Source organism: Pteropus vampyrus, unplaced genomic scaffold (genome assembly GCF_000151845.1).
Source record: "Pteropus vampyrus isolate Shadow unplaced genomic scaffold, Pvam_2.0 Scaffold22, whole genome shotgun sequence".
Classification (NCBI taxonomy): domain Eukaryota; kingdom Metazoa; phylum Chordata; class Mammalia; order Chiroptera; family Pteropodidae; genus Pteropus; species Pteropus vampyrus.
The window spans coordinates 8,607,330-8,621,018 of NW_011888803.1; the positions used below are offsets into that span (position 1 = coordinate 8,607,330).

The 13,689-nt window shown below is 31.9% G+C and overlaps 1 protein-coding gene across 1 annotated transcript in view; it reads right to left on the reverse strand.

Annotated features, from left to right (window-relative positions):
• The window catches only part of COL24A1 (collagen type XXIV alpha 1 chain), a 309,537-nt gene that overhangs the window by 240,900 nt on the left and 54,948 nt on the right, over window positions 1-13,689 (reverse strand). The window contains exons 9-11 of the mRNA XM_023528131.1: window positions 7,182-7,226; window positions 3,190-3,243; window positions 1,989-2,033 (exon numbers count right to left, since the gene is read on the reverse strand). Coding sequence (XP_023383899.1) covers window positions 1,989-2,033; window positions 3,190-3,243; window positions 7,182-7,226 — 144 coding nt within the window. The remainder of the gene's footprint in view (window positions 1-1,988; window positions 2,034-3,189; window positions 3,244-7,181; window positions 7,227-13,689) is intronic.

Here is a 13,689-nt window from a genome sequence, read left to right on the forward strand (position 1 = left end):
AAGGTTGTATACCCAGTTAGAGGCAATTTTGTGTCACCAACAGGGCCACTAAAATGTCAGAAGAGGCCCTATACACGTCTACTTTCTAAGGCACCTAGCATATTATTATATAAAGAAATGCCAAAAGAGGATTACAAAATTATGGTATGTTTTAAACATTTACTTTTAAAAAGTAATTATCTTAACAACAAAACATGCAATCAAATAATAGTGCCAGTTAACTTATAGTGCATAGCATGTGGTATAGCTCAGTAACAGAACACAAATTAAATGAAAAACATCTTATAATCTTGTCAGTATGTTTCTGTGATTTTTGTCTTTTTAACCACATTTGGAGTTGATGTCAAAAGTCTACATTTGAGGCCCTTTGTGAATGTGAAACCGAGATAAGGATACTCTCCAATCCCAAAGGAAAATTAAAGAATTAAATCAATTATAAAAAGATAATATATTTTTTAAAAATCTTTTTATCAAGCTGGCCATCAAAAGCTAAAAATACAACTTGAAAAAGGTTACAATCTAGACAATAATTTTCAGTACAAATGGGGTAAAAAGCAACAACAAAATGATGTAGATTAGAATGCAAAATGTTATGTAGAAGAACTCAGAAAAGTTATAAGAATCACAGAAGCAAAATGAGAAAACATAAGAAAAAACTGCACAATACTTTGAAATTATTAGGTCATGCACAGAAGAAACTCCCAAGTTCAATAACAATGATAGAATCTGCCTAAAAAGTGTATGCTATGCACTAGGCACTGTGCTTTAAGAATATTAAGCTCCAGTATTCTCATAACTACCTAAAAGGTAAGTTTCATTACCACCATTTAATAAGATAAGAAAAATGAGGCACAGAGGGTTTAAGCTAGTAAATAAAGGGTTTAAAAAAAAAAAATTAAAAAGCAGGCCTCTCTAACTCCAAAGACTATTTCTTAACCACTAATTTCTTCTTGCTTCCTGAATCTGTCAACATTTATTTTTAGTGCAGCTTCTAATAAAAAAAAACATGATTTTTCTCTCTCATATTTTCACTTAATGCAAGCATAGACACAGCAAGGGAGAGCAAAAAGAGTACAGAACTAAAGGTCAGAAGCCCTTGCTTGGTTCTAGTTCTGGCCAGCTGTGACTTCATCAAATTGCAAAATTCCTTAGTTTACTATTTTCCAGTCTATAAAGCAGAGACAATATACCTGTCCTCCTACTTTACAGGATTGATGGCAAAGTAAAAGAAGAAAATACATATGAAAGCATTTGAAAATGTTTAAGAATTTAAAAAATTTAAAGCATCATTAGAGCATATACTGTTTAAATACTTTATGCTTCACTTATTTCAAAAGGTATTTTAGATAATATAAGGCACAGATGTAGATTCTGGAAAATAACTAACCATTAAAAATAGAGAATTTTCAAAACAAAAATTTTAGTATACTTTTACCAATTTTTCCTAGAACTAGTTTTGATTTTAATTTGCAGCACATTATGTAACATAACACAGTAATATGGCTAAAACTCTTTTAATGGTTTAGAAGTGCAATAGTATGTTCTTGATATCAGCTTATTTCCTTCTTTGCATATATTTCTCTGCTCCATATAGGTTTTGTATCATAATATTATCTCACTCTTAAACTAATATGAATAAGTTTTTCGCTTGTTTATTTTCTTCATCATGATTTCTTCGGTCTATATATGTTTATGTATGAGTAATACTACCGATGTTTTTGGGCATATTCTAACACACCAGACATTTTTCTAGGACTTAGCAAAATGATGTAAATGAGGTAGGAGATATCAAAAAATGATGCAAAACCACTATAAGACTACTTTCCGTGGCCTTAACAGTGAAAATGTTAAACAAATGTAATTCTTTTCAGGCTAAACTTTAATTACATTCAAAATTCCTACAAAAGTGTGAAAATGATAAGTAGTCTGTATATGTCATGCTACTCTTATGCAAGCATACTTAACGATATGATAAAAATGCTACTTACGCGTACACCTTTAGGACCTGGATTACCTTCTGGTCCAGCTAAACCCTAGTGGGAACAAAAGACACCATTATCATACTACACACTACTTTTTAAAGAGTTGTTGATAAATAGATTAATAAAAAGGTCATGTAAAGAGGTATCATTTTCACAAGTATAAATTCAAAACTCTATATACTTAATGAATGAAGACTATATATGTTCAAGGAACTTTAGAATTTCAGAACCAAGAGGCACTGTACATAATCTATATACAAATATATTTTAGATATCTAAATAAAGTAGATTAACACATGTCATCAGATACAAAAAAATAATTTTTCATTAAATTATTTCTCATCGGAAATCTGTTCTTTTAGAACACTTCTAATTTTTTTAATTTACCTAAAATACATTCCCATATTTAAAAAAATAAATAAATACATTTTTAACTTCAGATAAATGTCCTTATGTTTGAGTATTTATGACATTTATATTTTTCAGATAACATAAATCATCACTTGATGTTGACTCATATGCAATACACTCCACATATTTTTAAAGGCCTAAAATATAAAGTTTTGTTAACAATAGATTATTTGGGGGGATTTTTATTTCCCTCATTCTTGAGAATAAGAAAGATATAAACATAGTTCTCTAGTATGCTAAATGAATAATTAATTTCAAGAATAAGTAACCAATTTATGAAAGCCTAGGAAAGAAAATTGATTCTATTATTAGTTTTTATGAATTAGTTAAAGTTAGAGATTAAAGGGAAACAAATATGAAATGATTAGAATAAGTTTTCAAAAAGTATTCATAGACAAATTCGGTTCAGATAAGAGTACTTGGTAGTGGGTATATGTAGCACCACCAACTGTGTTATCTTAAACGGATGTTTATTATACAGAGTCTTAACTCTTACCATTACTTTATTTTACTGGCAGTATTGTAAAATCAGAAGCAGGGCTGTTGGGCATTTTAATTTTGAGGTATCTCAAATCAAACAGGTTTACAAGCCCTACTTCCATTTTAAACAAAACTTTCTGCAGTAAAATTGTTGATAGATTTTTACAACTTTGATTTTTAAATTATTTGGCTATGAGTAATTCATTATTTAATATAAATAAACCAATTATCATTTGAATATAAGCTCTCAAAATTAGAATATGCAATATATTAATGAAGATGAACAACAAAAAAAGTATAAATATAGTTACCTCACCTGCCTGCCAGGATAACCACGTGAACCAATATTACCAGTGAATCCTGGAATTCCCTGAAATGAAAAATAAAATAAATAAAATAATACAATGAAGTAAAAAGAAAAAGCCCAGGAAACAAATTTGGTGCATTCATAATACCCCAGTTTGGAAAGAATGTTTTACCCCATAAAAATATTAATGATCCAGCACATTGCATATCTGATTGAGATCACCTATTTGAAACGAAAATGAGTGAAAATTGCTGAATAAAAATAAATGAAACTGTTAGATTGGGGCTCTAAATGAGACATTGATTATTAATAATTATAGATCTAGGGTGGAAAAATCCAGTGCTACATAAATAAAGACATTTATTTTATAGAAAGAGTTAGTACATTTTCATAATAACCACTATCTTTTTGGATTGAATTCCTTGTCTCAATCATCTTGCAACTCTTCTTAACTGTCTGAGCATAAACCCCAGAAGAATGCATGTTAAGCTGCCTTTACCTCACCTCAAATGATGACGGTAATGGAAATTTTCATAGATTCATTATTTATTACATAAAATTCATTTCCTGTTTGTTGTTTTTCAAAGAGATAATAAAGGACATTAGCCTTTTGTCCATTTGCTCTGGAGTAGACAGAAGGGTGTTACCTCCATTTTAAGTATAGAAACACTATAATTTGAAAAATCTAAGGAAAGAAAAGGCCAAGGAAAAGAAATATACAAGATCATAGTTGAAAGTTTTTGCCCTCCTATTCTGTTAGACATGTAGTTTCCTGATATATTTTTCTCTCCACTTTTCTCAGAATCTGTTTCTCAATTTTATTGTCTCATTTCTCTCTCTCCTCTCTCCCTTCTTTTCCTTGCTCCAACAATTACCATTTATCAAGCACTTTTTATGTGCCAATTTTACATCAACTTTTTATCTATGATAATGATACTATTTTCTCTATTCACATTTGAAGAAACTAACATACAGAGAAGTTATGAAATTTGCTGAAGATGTCACAGGAAATAACAGGGTCTGAATGTGAACAGAGACAATCTGATGAAAATTGTCGTGTGTGCATACGCATATATACATATACTGCATACATACATATGTATACAAACATCTATACTTATACATGCCAATGAATACTTTTATAGAATGTGAATAAACAGTGGCTTGACAATTACAGAATAAAATTCTATCTACAAGTGAAGAGATTATATCCTATGAATTTCAGAAACCATATTTATGTATGGAATATTACCTTATTAATATTACATAAAATGTATATTTTATTTCTATAACATTTATTGAGTACCTATCATGTGCCAGGAACCATTTCAAATATTTTATATATATTATCTTATTAAACTGCTACAACTCTATAGTAGGTATAGTTATCTCTATTTTACAAATGAGAAAAATGAGACATAAGTGTTTGTCATCCATGGAAAGTCACTCAGCTAGTAAGTGGGAAGCCAGGATTTAAATCAGCAAATCTAACTCCAGAGACCACCATTCAAAATTGCCTCTTTAGAGGAAGTCTGAAGTGCAAATAACTTCCAATAGACTCTCAGGAAAGCCTTCCAACTTATATTTGGTTGAGTTTACTTACAACTGCTTCCTTTATGCCCCAACTCTAAAATGTACAGGCCTTTCTTCTAACATTCTCAAAACCTTATATTTAGGTATGCTGATAGAAAGAACTGAAATAAATTAAAAAGACTGTTTTTATTCTGTAGGTCACTCTCTGGAAAATGCCAACCACCATCCCTTTCATTCCTTTCCTAGCCAAATTAGGTTAACTGACTCCAATTAAAAAATAATCTGTTATAAGACATAAATGAAATCCGATTTTGAATGGATTTTCACAGAGGGTGTTAAGGCAATGTGTAGAGATCTAACACATTCCAACTGCACAGAGAAATACACAGAAGAACTCCACTTGATGGCTAAATTCTGCTGTACCGGAATAGCAGTAAACAAAGTAAACAAGTAAGCCTTCGGTATAATCTTATATGGCATAAACATATTCTAAACGAACCACACCTTAAAATCGCTGTGAAAACCACAGAAGCTCAAAAGAAATAAAACGAACACTATGACTTAATTCACTCTGAATTAAACATGGTTAAAAAAAAGTTGGCTCACTTAAATCTGTTGATTTAATGGAGGAATTTAAACACAAAATTATATTTTATAGCTCCTGGAGGAATTAGGAATGAGAATCTTGCCCCAATTTCACTTCTCACTCTAAGCATTAAAGCACACATTCTGAATCAATCAGACTTCATGGTAAGTTCCAGCACTGATACAATGGGTTTTCTGTATATTTCCATTTTCTCACTAGTAAAATGGAATAATATCTAGGTCATAAAGTATGTGTAGAAAACAGAATAATATGTAGAAATATATATAAAAGTAGGGATAACTGCAATAATTCTTAGCGATGCTCAACATTAAATTAGTTAACATATAGAAATAGTCAATAAATGATTATATAACTAGATATTATAGTTAACAACACTAGTACAGTTTGGCAACTAATAACTCAGTAAATGACATCTCTTATTAATAGAGCTTTAAATACTTTTCCAAATGTTTGCTGACCAATTTATAGATATTTACAAATTTTCCAGAAGTGAATATCTCCTAGTAAATTAGTTATGTTTCTCAATGTCCACAACATTTTCATAGTTAAAATACAAAATGATTTTAGTTGTTCCTCAGTTATCATTAATTTTGCCTTTGTTTTCTGGAAATAAAAAGAATAAAAAGTGAGAACTGACTCCAAAATACATTTCCCAACCTTTAAAATTGATTTTACACTCTTTTAAAAAGAATACTACCCTCAGAACAATAACATGTATACTAACAGAACTAGGTTATAGAGCATTCGTGAGCGAACTGGTCAGTACTGACACAAGATCAATTTTCCTTTACTTGTGAAGTATGACATTTTCTTCATTGGAAAACACACATTTCTGCCAAAGCAGTATTCTAGGGATTTTTTTCCTCCTCAGGGACTAATCCCTCCAATACTTTTAATTTTTACCCATAAATGTTCAAATGCTTTCTAGCACTTATTTAATCCATGCGAAACTGTTACATATATCAGTTTGTTTGCCATTTCCGGTAACTAGTCTTTTTGAAAAATTGTGCCTCAGAGACTGAAGAGAGTGTACTGTCCCACTTAACATGAATGAAAATAGAAAATTGGCTTTATTTCTTCATTTACATCTTTCCCTCAGAGACAATCCCCATCACATTTCTTTCTGGACCTCCCTTCAGGGCTTCCTGAAGCTGCTGAATCTCCAATAAAAGTATCTGTCACCCTAATTTCTAATCCCCTATCCTTTTCATTGCTTTATTCATACTAGCATAGTACACACTGTATTGACAATGTGTACAGGAGATATGACTTTATTTTTTCTATAACAATATATTTTCTGGTGAGAGAGAAAAGGAATAAAATAATTATAACCTAAATACTGTAGTTCTAAAACTATTTTGACATTTAAATACATACATATCTGTATAATGAACAATGGTGCATGTGCCATTCTAATTTGGATTGTTATTAAAATGTATTTGCATTTCCTCATATAAGGGTCAGGGAGTTAACAGCTATGGATAGATAACCTTTAGTGAATAGGTAAGCCCCTGAAATTGTGTATAAAAAAAATTAGGAGTGTGTGTGTTTGTGTGTGCATATGCATGGATAAGAGTTCATAGTATTTATGAGATTCCCAAAAGGGCTTATGAACCACAAAGTTTAAGAACTGCTGCTCTGGAACATGTTAGCCAGATAGTAAATGTCAGTATGGAATATGAAAGCAAAAAATAAAAAAGCAAAACTATAATAGATAATCCTATATTGTCCTACATTAAACAGTGAAAATCATTAAGAAGAAAAACTGAAATAGTAAGTGGGGGAAAAAAACCAAATGAAGTTCCCTATTGAGTATCTTTTTTATTGGAGAAGATACAAATTTTATAAAAGAAGTACTTACTTGTTCACCTTGGAGTCCTGGGAGCCCTGGATGTCCTTTGAGACCCTGCAAGGGTAAAGGTGAATGTATTGCGGGGGAAAAATGAGGTGGACACATTCCTTAAGGTACGCCAATAGGAAAATTTACAAATTCTATTTTACAACAGATCAAAATCCCATTACAATGAATTATAGAAGTGTCTCGATTTTTGTTGTGATGGAAAGTTGTCTTACCAAGAAAGTCAATAGTAAATGGGGCCTAGAATTTAATTTTAATGTAGGGACTTCAATTTTTAATATTTATTTTAACAAAAATTTGAAGTCTAGCAAGTATATTATCAATAGGTGACTAAACAGGAACAAAAAAAAAAAGGAAAAAGAGAGATACAATTGTGCCAAAATCAGAAATATAAAAGGACACAAATTTCAAGTATATACCTGAACTTCCTCAAGTAGCTAAAATTTGGATAAATAAAATGTTTGTCCATAAAGAAAATAGTGGTACCTTTTATATACAGGCCATCCTTGTTTTGCCTGGTACTATAGGACCATAAAACTGACCATACAAGCTGAAACCATGTAAAACAATCTTAAAAATAGGAAAAGTTACAATTGTTCCATGACCTTTAAAATTTTTTGCCAGACGTTAAAAATTCTGTTAGTTATATTTGTATAGGGGAAATTAAAAAAAAGATGACCACTATGACCAGGTAAAAGGGCACAGTTAAACTTAAGAGCAGCAATGTTCATTTACTTACTAATAACATGTGCTTGTTATATTCAGACACTGGGCTGAAATATCACAGTGAATAAAATATAGTCCTTGCACTTAAGGACTCCAAAATCACTCATATACTTCCCTTTAGCTGCTACTGCACTGTTGTCTGGAAGTCAACATTAAATATTCATTTTCTATAATGTAGTAAGATTAGTTTATAGATTAAGTAATACCAAGTCTCTAATAAAATTTTCAAACACTGCGGGACTTATGTCAGCAATGTCTTGAGGATTACAAAGGCCTATAACCATGTTTTGGCCAAAATAAACAGACAAAGTTTTGTCAAAATTGAGAAATAGTGATAAGATGGCCATAGTTGATCAAAAAGAAAATCCTAAGATTTTCAGAATGAGGTGAAAATCAACAGCCATGAGAATGTAAGCATTTCTTGGGGTAAGGCAATACATTTCCTAAAGTCCTAAGAATAAGGAGTTTAACTATTTTTTATGATTATTGAACTGTACACTCGAAACCTATATAATTTTATTAACCAATATCACTCCAATAAATTTAATTTAAAAATAAATAAATAAATAAGTAAAAAATTTAATAGAAGAATGACCCCAGATAATTGGAGAGCTTGAAGAGACTTAATATATAGGATGAATATCATACAAATCTCTCTATTCTACCCACCTCCCTTCTCTTGGAACTTACCTCCCTCATGTATAAAACAGACTGCTGCCAACCTTTGTCTCAAACTCCTCACGATGTTGACCCACTAATATTCCGTTTAATTAATATTCAGTTTTTACTTTGGTTCCATCAATTCTTGTTGTAATCCTTTTCAATTCTCATGAAGAAAAACAGCATGATAAACTAATTCTCAAAATGGTGCTACATGACAGATAAAGCATTTTCTGAGGACCTGGAATATTTTTTAAGAATTTCTGGAAACCAAGATACTTTTAGCCAAATGCATTTATCGCTAATGCTAGAATGTCAATCATAAGTGCTAGGCTGAGGGAAATATCTTTGGACACAGGGATGTTTTCAAAGTCCCACAAATTATACCACTTTGACAACCACTGGTTGCCTGTGGGGGAGTTCAGCACTGTGTTGCCTTGTTCTCAGCTTCCCCTACCATTAGTGGGAATACCAGATTGCAGAGCAGATGGTAACAGTGGTGACAGCATAGACCCTAAGCAGTATCTGTATTAGACTTTCAGTACTACACTTGGATTACGGACCAGCCCAAAGTAAAATGTAGTTCTGCAGATTTTTACAAAGATAATGGGCAGGTGAGAATTTGATCTATAGAATTAACTATGGAAGACTAGAGTTCTTATTTCTCTCTCCAGACACTGATTTCATGCCAACTCTGATTTTTTAAAATTGTTGTTGTCATTAACATTCAGTATTATTATAGCTCCTTCCTACTGTCCTTGCTTTAAATAGATTATGAAAATCTATATAGTTTTTGAGTGACTGATAAATCGCAATGCATTCCACTTGATGTTTTCAGTTATTTTTTCCTTTCCAACTTTCTGAAGATACTGTGCGTCTCCTATGTAATGTAAATATTTTCGAAAATAATTTAAAAATTCCACCAAAATAGAATTAGAATTCACAATTTTATAATTATTACTAAAACAAGTGTAGTTAATATTTTTTGATATTCAGAAAAATATTGCCATACATTATTCATAAAAATCTGTTTTGAAATGTGTGTATCACATTTCACAATTACTCTGAGTTATACCCATCTGACTTATCCTCCTGATCCTATGAAAATTGCTTCAACTGAAATCACTGTTAATGTTCTTACAGTTTTAAATAGCAGACTTCCAATATTAATATAGCAACTGATTGGCTATATTAAAAACCAATTTAAAAATCCATCTGGAGCCCAAGTTCAGAATTATGACTCTTGTCTTCCATCCAATTCAGCATGCATTCTGAATTCAACTTATCTGCTTTTTGGCACAAATTTAGATACTTAGTAAGAAGTGAAAATATACTTTAGTTCCTAGGAAAATAAGAGTTATATGAAAATAGCTAAGTTGAGAACATGTAACCAGCCAATATGGGGAAACACATTAACCAATGTGTTACTACTATTAAAAGATGTTAATAGTAGTTTTTTTATTAAAAAAAAAAAAAGTCGAGGGGTGGGGGGAGATAAAAAGAAGAAAATAAAGGAGCAAGCCAAAAAGTTAACTAGTGTGAACAAAATTATTGCTTCTGATTTATTTGCTTTATTTTTTCTGTCTCAATATTACCTCTAGTTTTCAGAACATTTTTATATTAATCTTCTGTTTATTTATCTCAATAGTTTTCATAAGTTGTCAGTGTTCTCTACACAAGTTTTTGCAGCCATTTTAAAGATTACTTGAGTATGGTTTATATTAAAAGAATTTTAATATGTCCAGATATTTCCAGAGAAAAGGAGTAATGAAGTCATTATTATTTATCATCCAAAACTATATCTGGTCCCTTGGCTTTCATGAAAAACAGACTTTTACTTCCTTTTGCATGCTTGAGATAGTCAGAATACTGAAATATACATCTAACAAATATTGGCTTAATGAACTAATTAATTAATGGGGAAGCAGTATTTGAAGTTATTAACAGCACAGACATGTGCTAAACAGGCTTGGATTGGAGTCCTAACTCTGCCAACTAATAGTTGTATGGCCTCGGGTCAGTGATTTAACCATTTTATACTCCAATTAACTTATGACATACTGAACATAGTATCGGTCTCAATGGGTTGTTTTAAGATGAAAAGAAATAAGGCTCAGCAGAGAGACTGGAACATTGTACATAATAGCTACTATTAATGTTAGCAGTTATAATAACTTGAAATAATTTAATAAAAAGATGTAATAAACTTATTAATCAAAGCCCAAGCACCTCATTCATCTCTCATAATACAAAATAGTAAAAACACAGTGGTTTTTACTTCTAAGTTTTATCTCTTGATCCTAACATAACTTTGAATGACCCTGAGCAATTCTCTTAACTTCTCTGGGCTTATCTGAGATTTTTCACTTGCAAAATGAATAACTCAAGTTCCTGTCTTTATTACAGAATCCATCCAGCACTTTAGGGGCAGAACTGCAAGGATGAAGGGATAGGAGTCCCTAGGTTGCAGCTAATATGAGCCATTATTCTAGGTTCTCTGAGCAAGGCTACTGAAAAAGGAGAAAACATTCTCAGAAAAACTACAAAATCATCTCAAATATTTCAACAGTTCTGAAGTACTGTCAAATTATCATAAACCATAGATGCTTCATTTAACAGAAAGTAACTTAGTTTCTAAATACTTTTAACTAAACCTCCTCTAGAGAAAATTCAGTTATAGCTAATAATTGGTAATACTGCAAGACCCCTGACTTCTATAGGATCTATTTCTATTGGTTAACAATAAAAGCCAGATTTTAAAAGTTTTAAAAAATCATATGAGAAAAAGAAGTCTGTGAAAGATACATAATCCATGTTCCAGTTTGTTTAAATTAATGCTGTTATTTCATTTTACTAGATTAAAACAGACAAAAAGAATATATTCTTCTTAATACTTTAAAATACTGATGGGCCAAGACCCATATATGTACAGAGGGTTTTGGAAGCTAACATCTTCTGCTTTAAGTGAGAACAGCTTCAAAGTTTATCTATTCTAATGGTTAAAATCAGTCTTTTAAAATTTTCTCTATAAATATTTCTGTATATATTCTTCTACAAAATAACCACTCAACCTTTACTTAGTGTTTCTCTTTTTGGATTGCTAGTTTCATGAACCACAGGCATCATCTGACCTCAGAGAGTAATGATTAGTTTGCTTTTTTTCTTTCATATGCAGTGTTATTCTTTAGGAAGAAATAGTTGTATATTTAATATCAAATAAAACAATTAAGATAATTTCCATATTATGAGATTTTCTTTGCTTGATGCTATTCATCAGTAGTTTCTTCAGCGGTATACTTAGTGGTCAGAGGTATGCTAAATAACATTAATCAAACAAAATCATGACTGTATATTAAGACCAATTCTGTTAGAAATGATCACTCTGCAGTTTCATGTCTCCATCGGAGCAACCAATAACCTCAAAGGAGTTATCGGATTCTAAGTACCATCTAGGATGAAGACTAGTGTGAAGACCATAAGAAAAATGGTGTGGTTAGGTCATGGGAGGAAAAATACTCCATGAGATCACAACATTTTTCATCATTTCACAATGCAGCCCTTTAGTAGGGGTTATGAAGAAAAGCAAACAAGGTCAGGATCCTTTCCAAAACCAGATAAATAGCGGATGGTTAACATTTATTAAGGGCTTGCTATTTGTCGGACACTGTAGTATCATGGATTATCTCATTCCACATTTCCAAGAACTCCCTATGAAGTGGGGAGTATTATCTTCACATTTTGAAGATGAGGCAACTAAAGCTTAGAGAGGTTAAGCAACCTACTCAAAGTCTATGGGACCTAGAAAATGGTAGATGGGGTTTGAACCAAGCAATCAGAGCCTGACTACCACCTCCAACCTAAATCTCCGAAGAGGGAAAAAATATGACACACTAAAATACCAATACAGCTAATTATATGTATTTAGACATCCATATCACATCAAACACTGCCCCCCAATATTCTGGGACCCTTGATACCTTAGAGAGAACTTTTCTGTCTTTCTTATGCCCTGTAGAGAATCAATAATTCAGTGTTTGTGGAAAAAACAAACTGAATATACAGAGGAGAATTTACATTTGCGTTAATCCAGGAAACTACACAATATATTTTACAAAATAATTATAGCATCTGTGTTAGTATTTCTTTTTACCTCAGAAAAAGCCCAGTCATATGCATACAATTACTGTGTTTTAGTTACTATCCCCAAGCCTCACTTCTACTCTATCCTTCAGGCCTCACATTTGTATATATATATATCATGGCAGAGATTATTATTTCCTAATAAAATGAGAATCCCTTAAAAAAAGCCAACTGTATTACCTATAACCAAGTATACCTCACTTTGGACATACAAAACTTAAAAAGTGACTTCAAAGTTTCAAAAGTCTGTTATTTCCTTAATATAATGAGAGAGAGAGAAAAAGAGAGGGTGGGAAAGAGAGAGGGAGGGAGAAAGGAGGGAGGGAAAGAAAAGCTTCAATATTCTGCCAGTGATTTTCTCATCATTAACTAAAGGATTTCTTTTCTTTTAGTAAAACCCTGCCATTTGTGGACATCACTTTCCTAGATTAGAATGGCATCCTAATTCTTATTACTGAGAAAAAAATGTAAAATATTGGCTTTGGGCTCAACTTCAAAATGAGATCTTGGGAACTGAAGAGCTCCCAGATCCATATGGCACCCAATTATATCAAAGCAGAATTACATCTTACCTTATCACCTTGTGTACCAGGGGGACCCATTAATCCAGAAAGGCCTGGGTCACCCTATGAACAAAATAGAGGGTCAATGTTATGAAAGAAGATTGAAAATTAGAATTTCCTTGCTGCAGGATTTCATCTTGGACATCAATACCTTACAACATCTATTTCTGATCTTCACAAACCGGCTCAAGTTTGAGACCTTTCCTAAGGCCCCAGACTTTGTCTCATCCAGTACTGAATGCCTGGACTGTGCTTTCCCACCTCCATGGCCCTGATCCTGTTTTCTCTGATGTTCTTTTCTCTAGGAATGCCCTTACTACCCCGATTCCCACCATTCCAAGGTTTACTATGTTTTAAGAAACAAAGGAGTTTAAAGTTTGGCAAACGCTTCATGTGGCAACTGTGGAAGGCTCCAGTCTGCT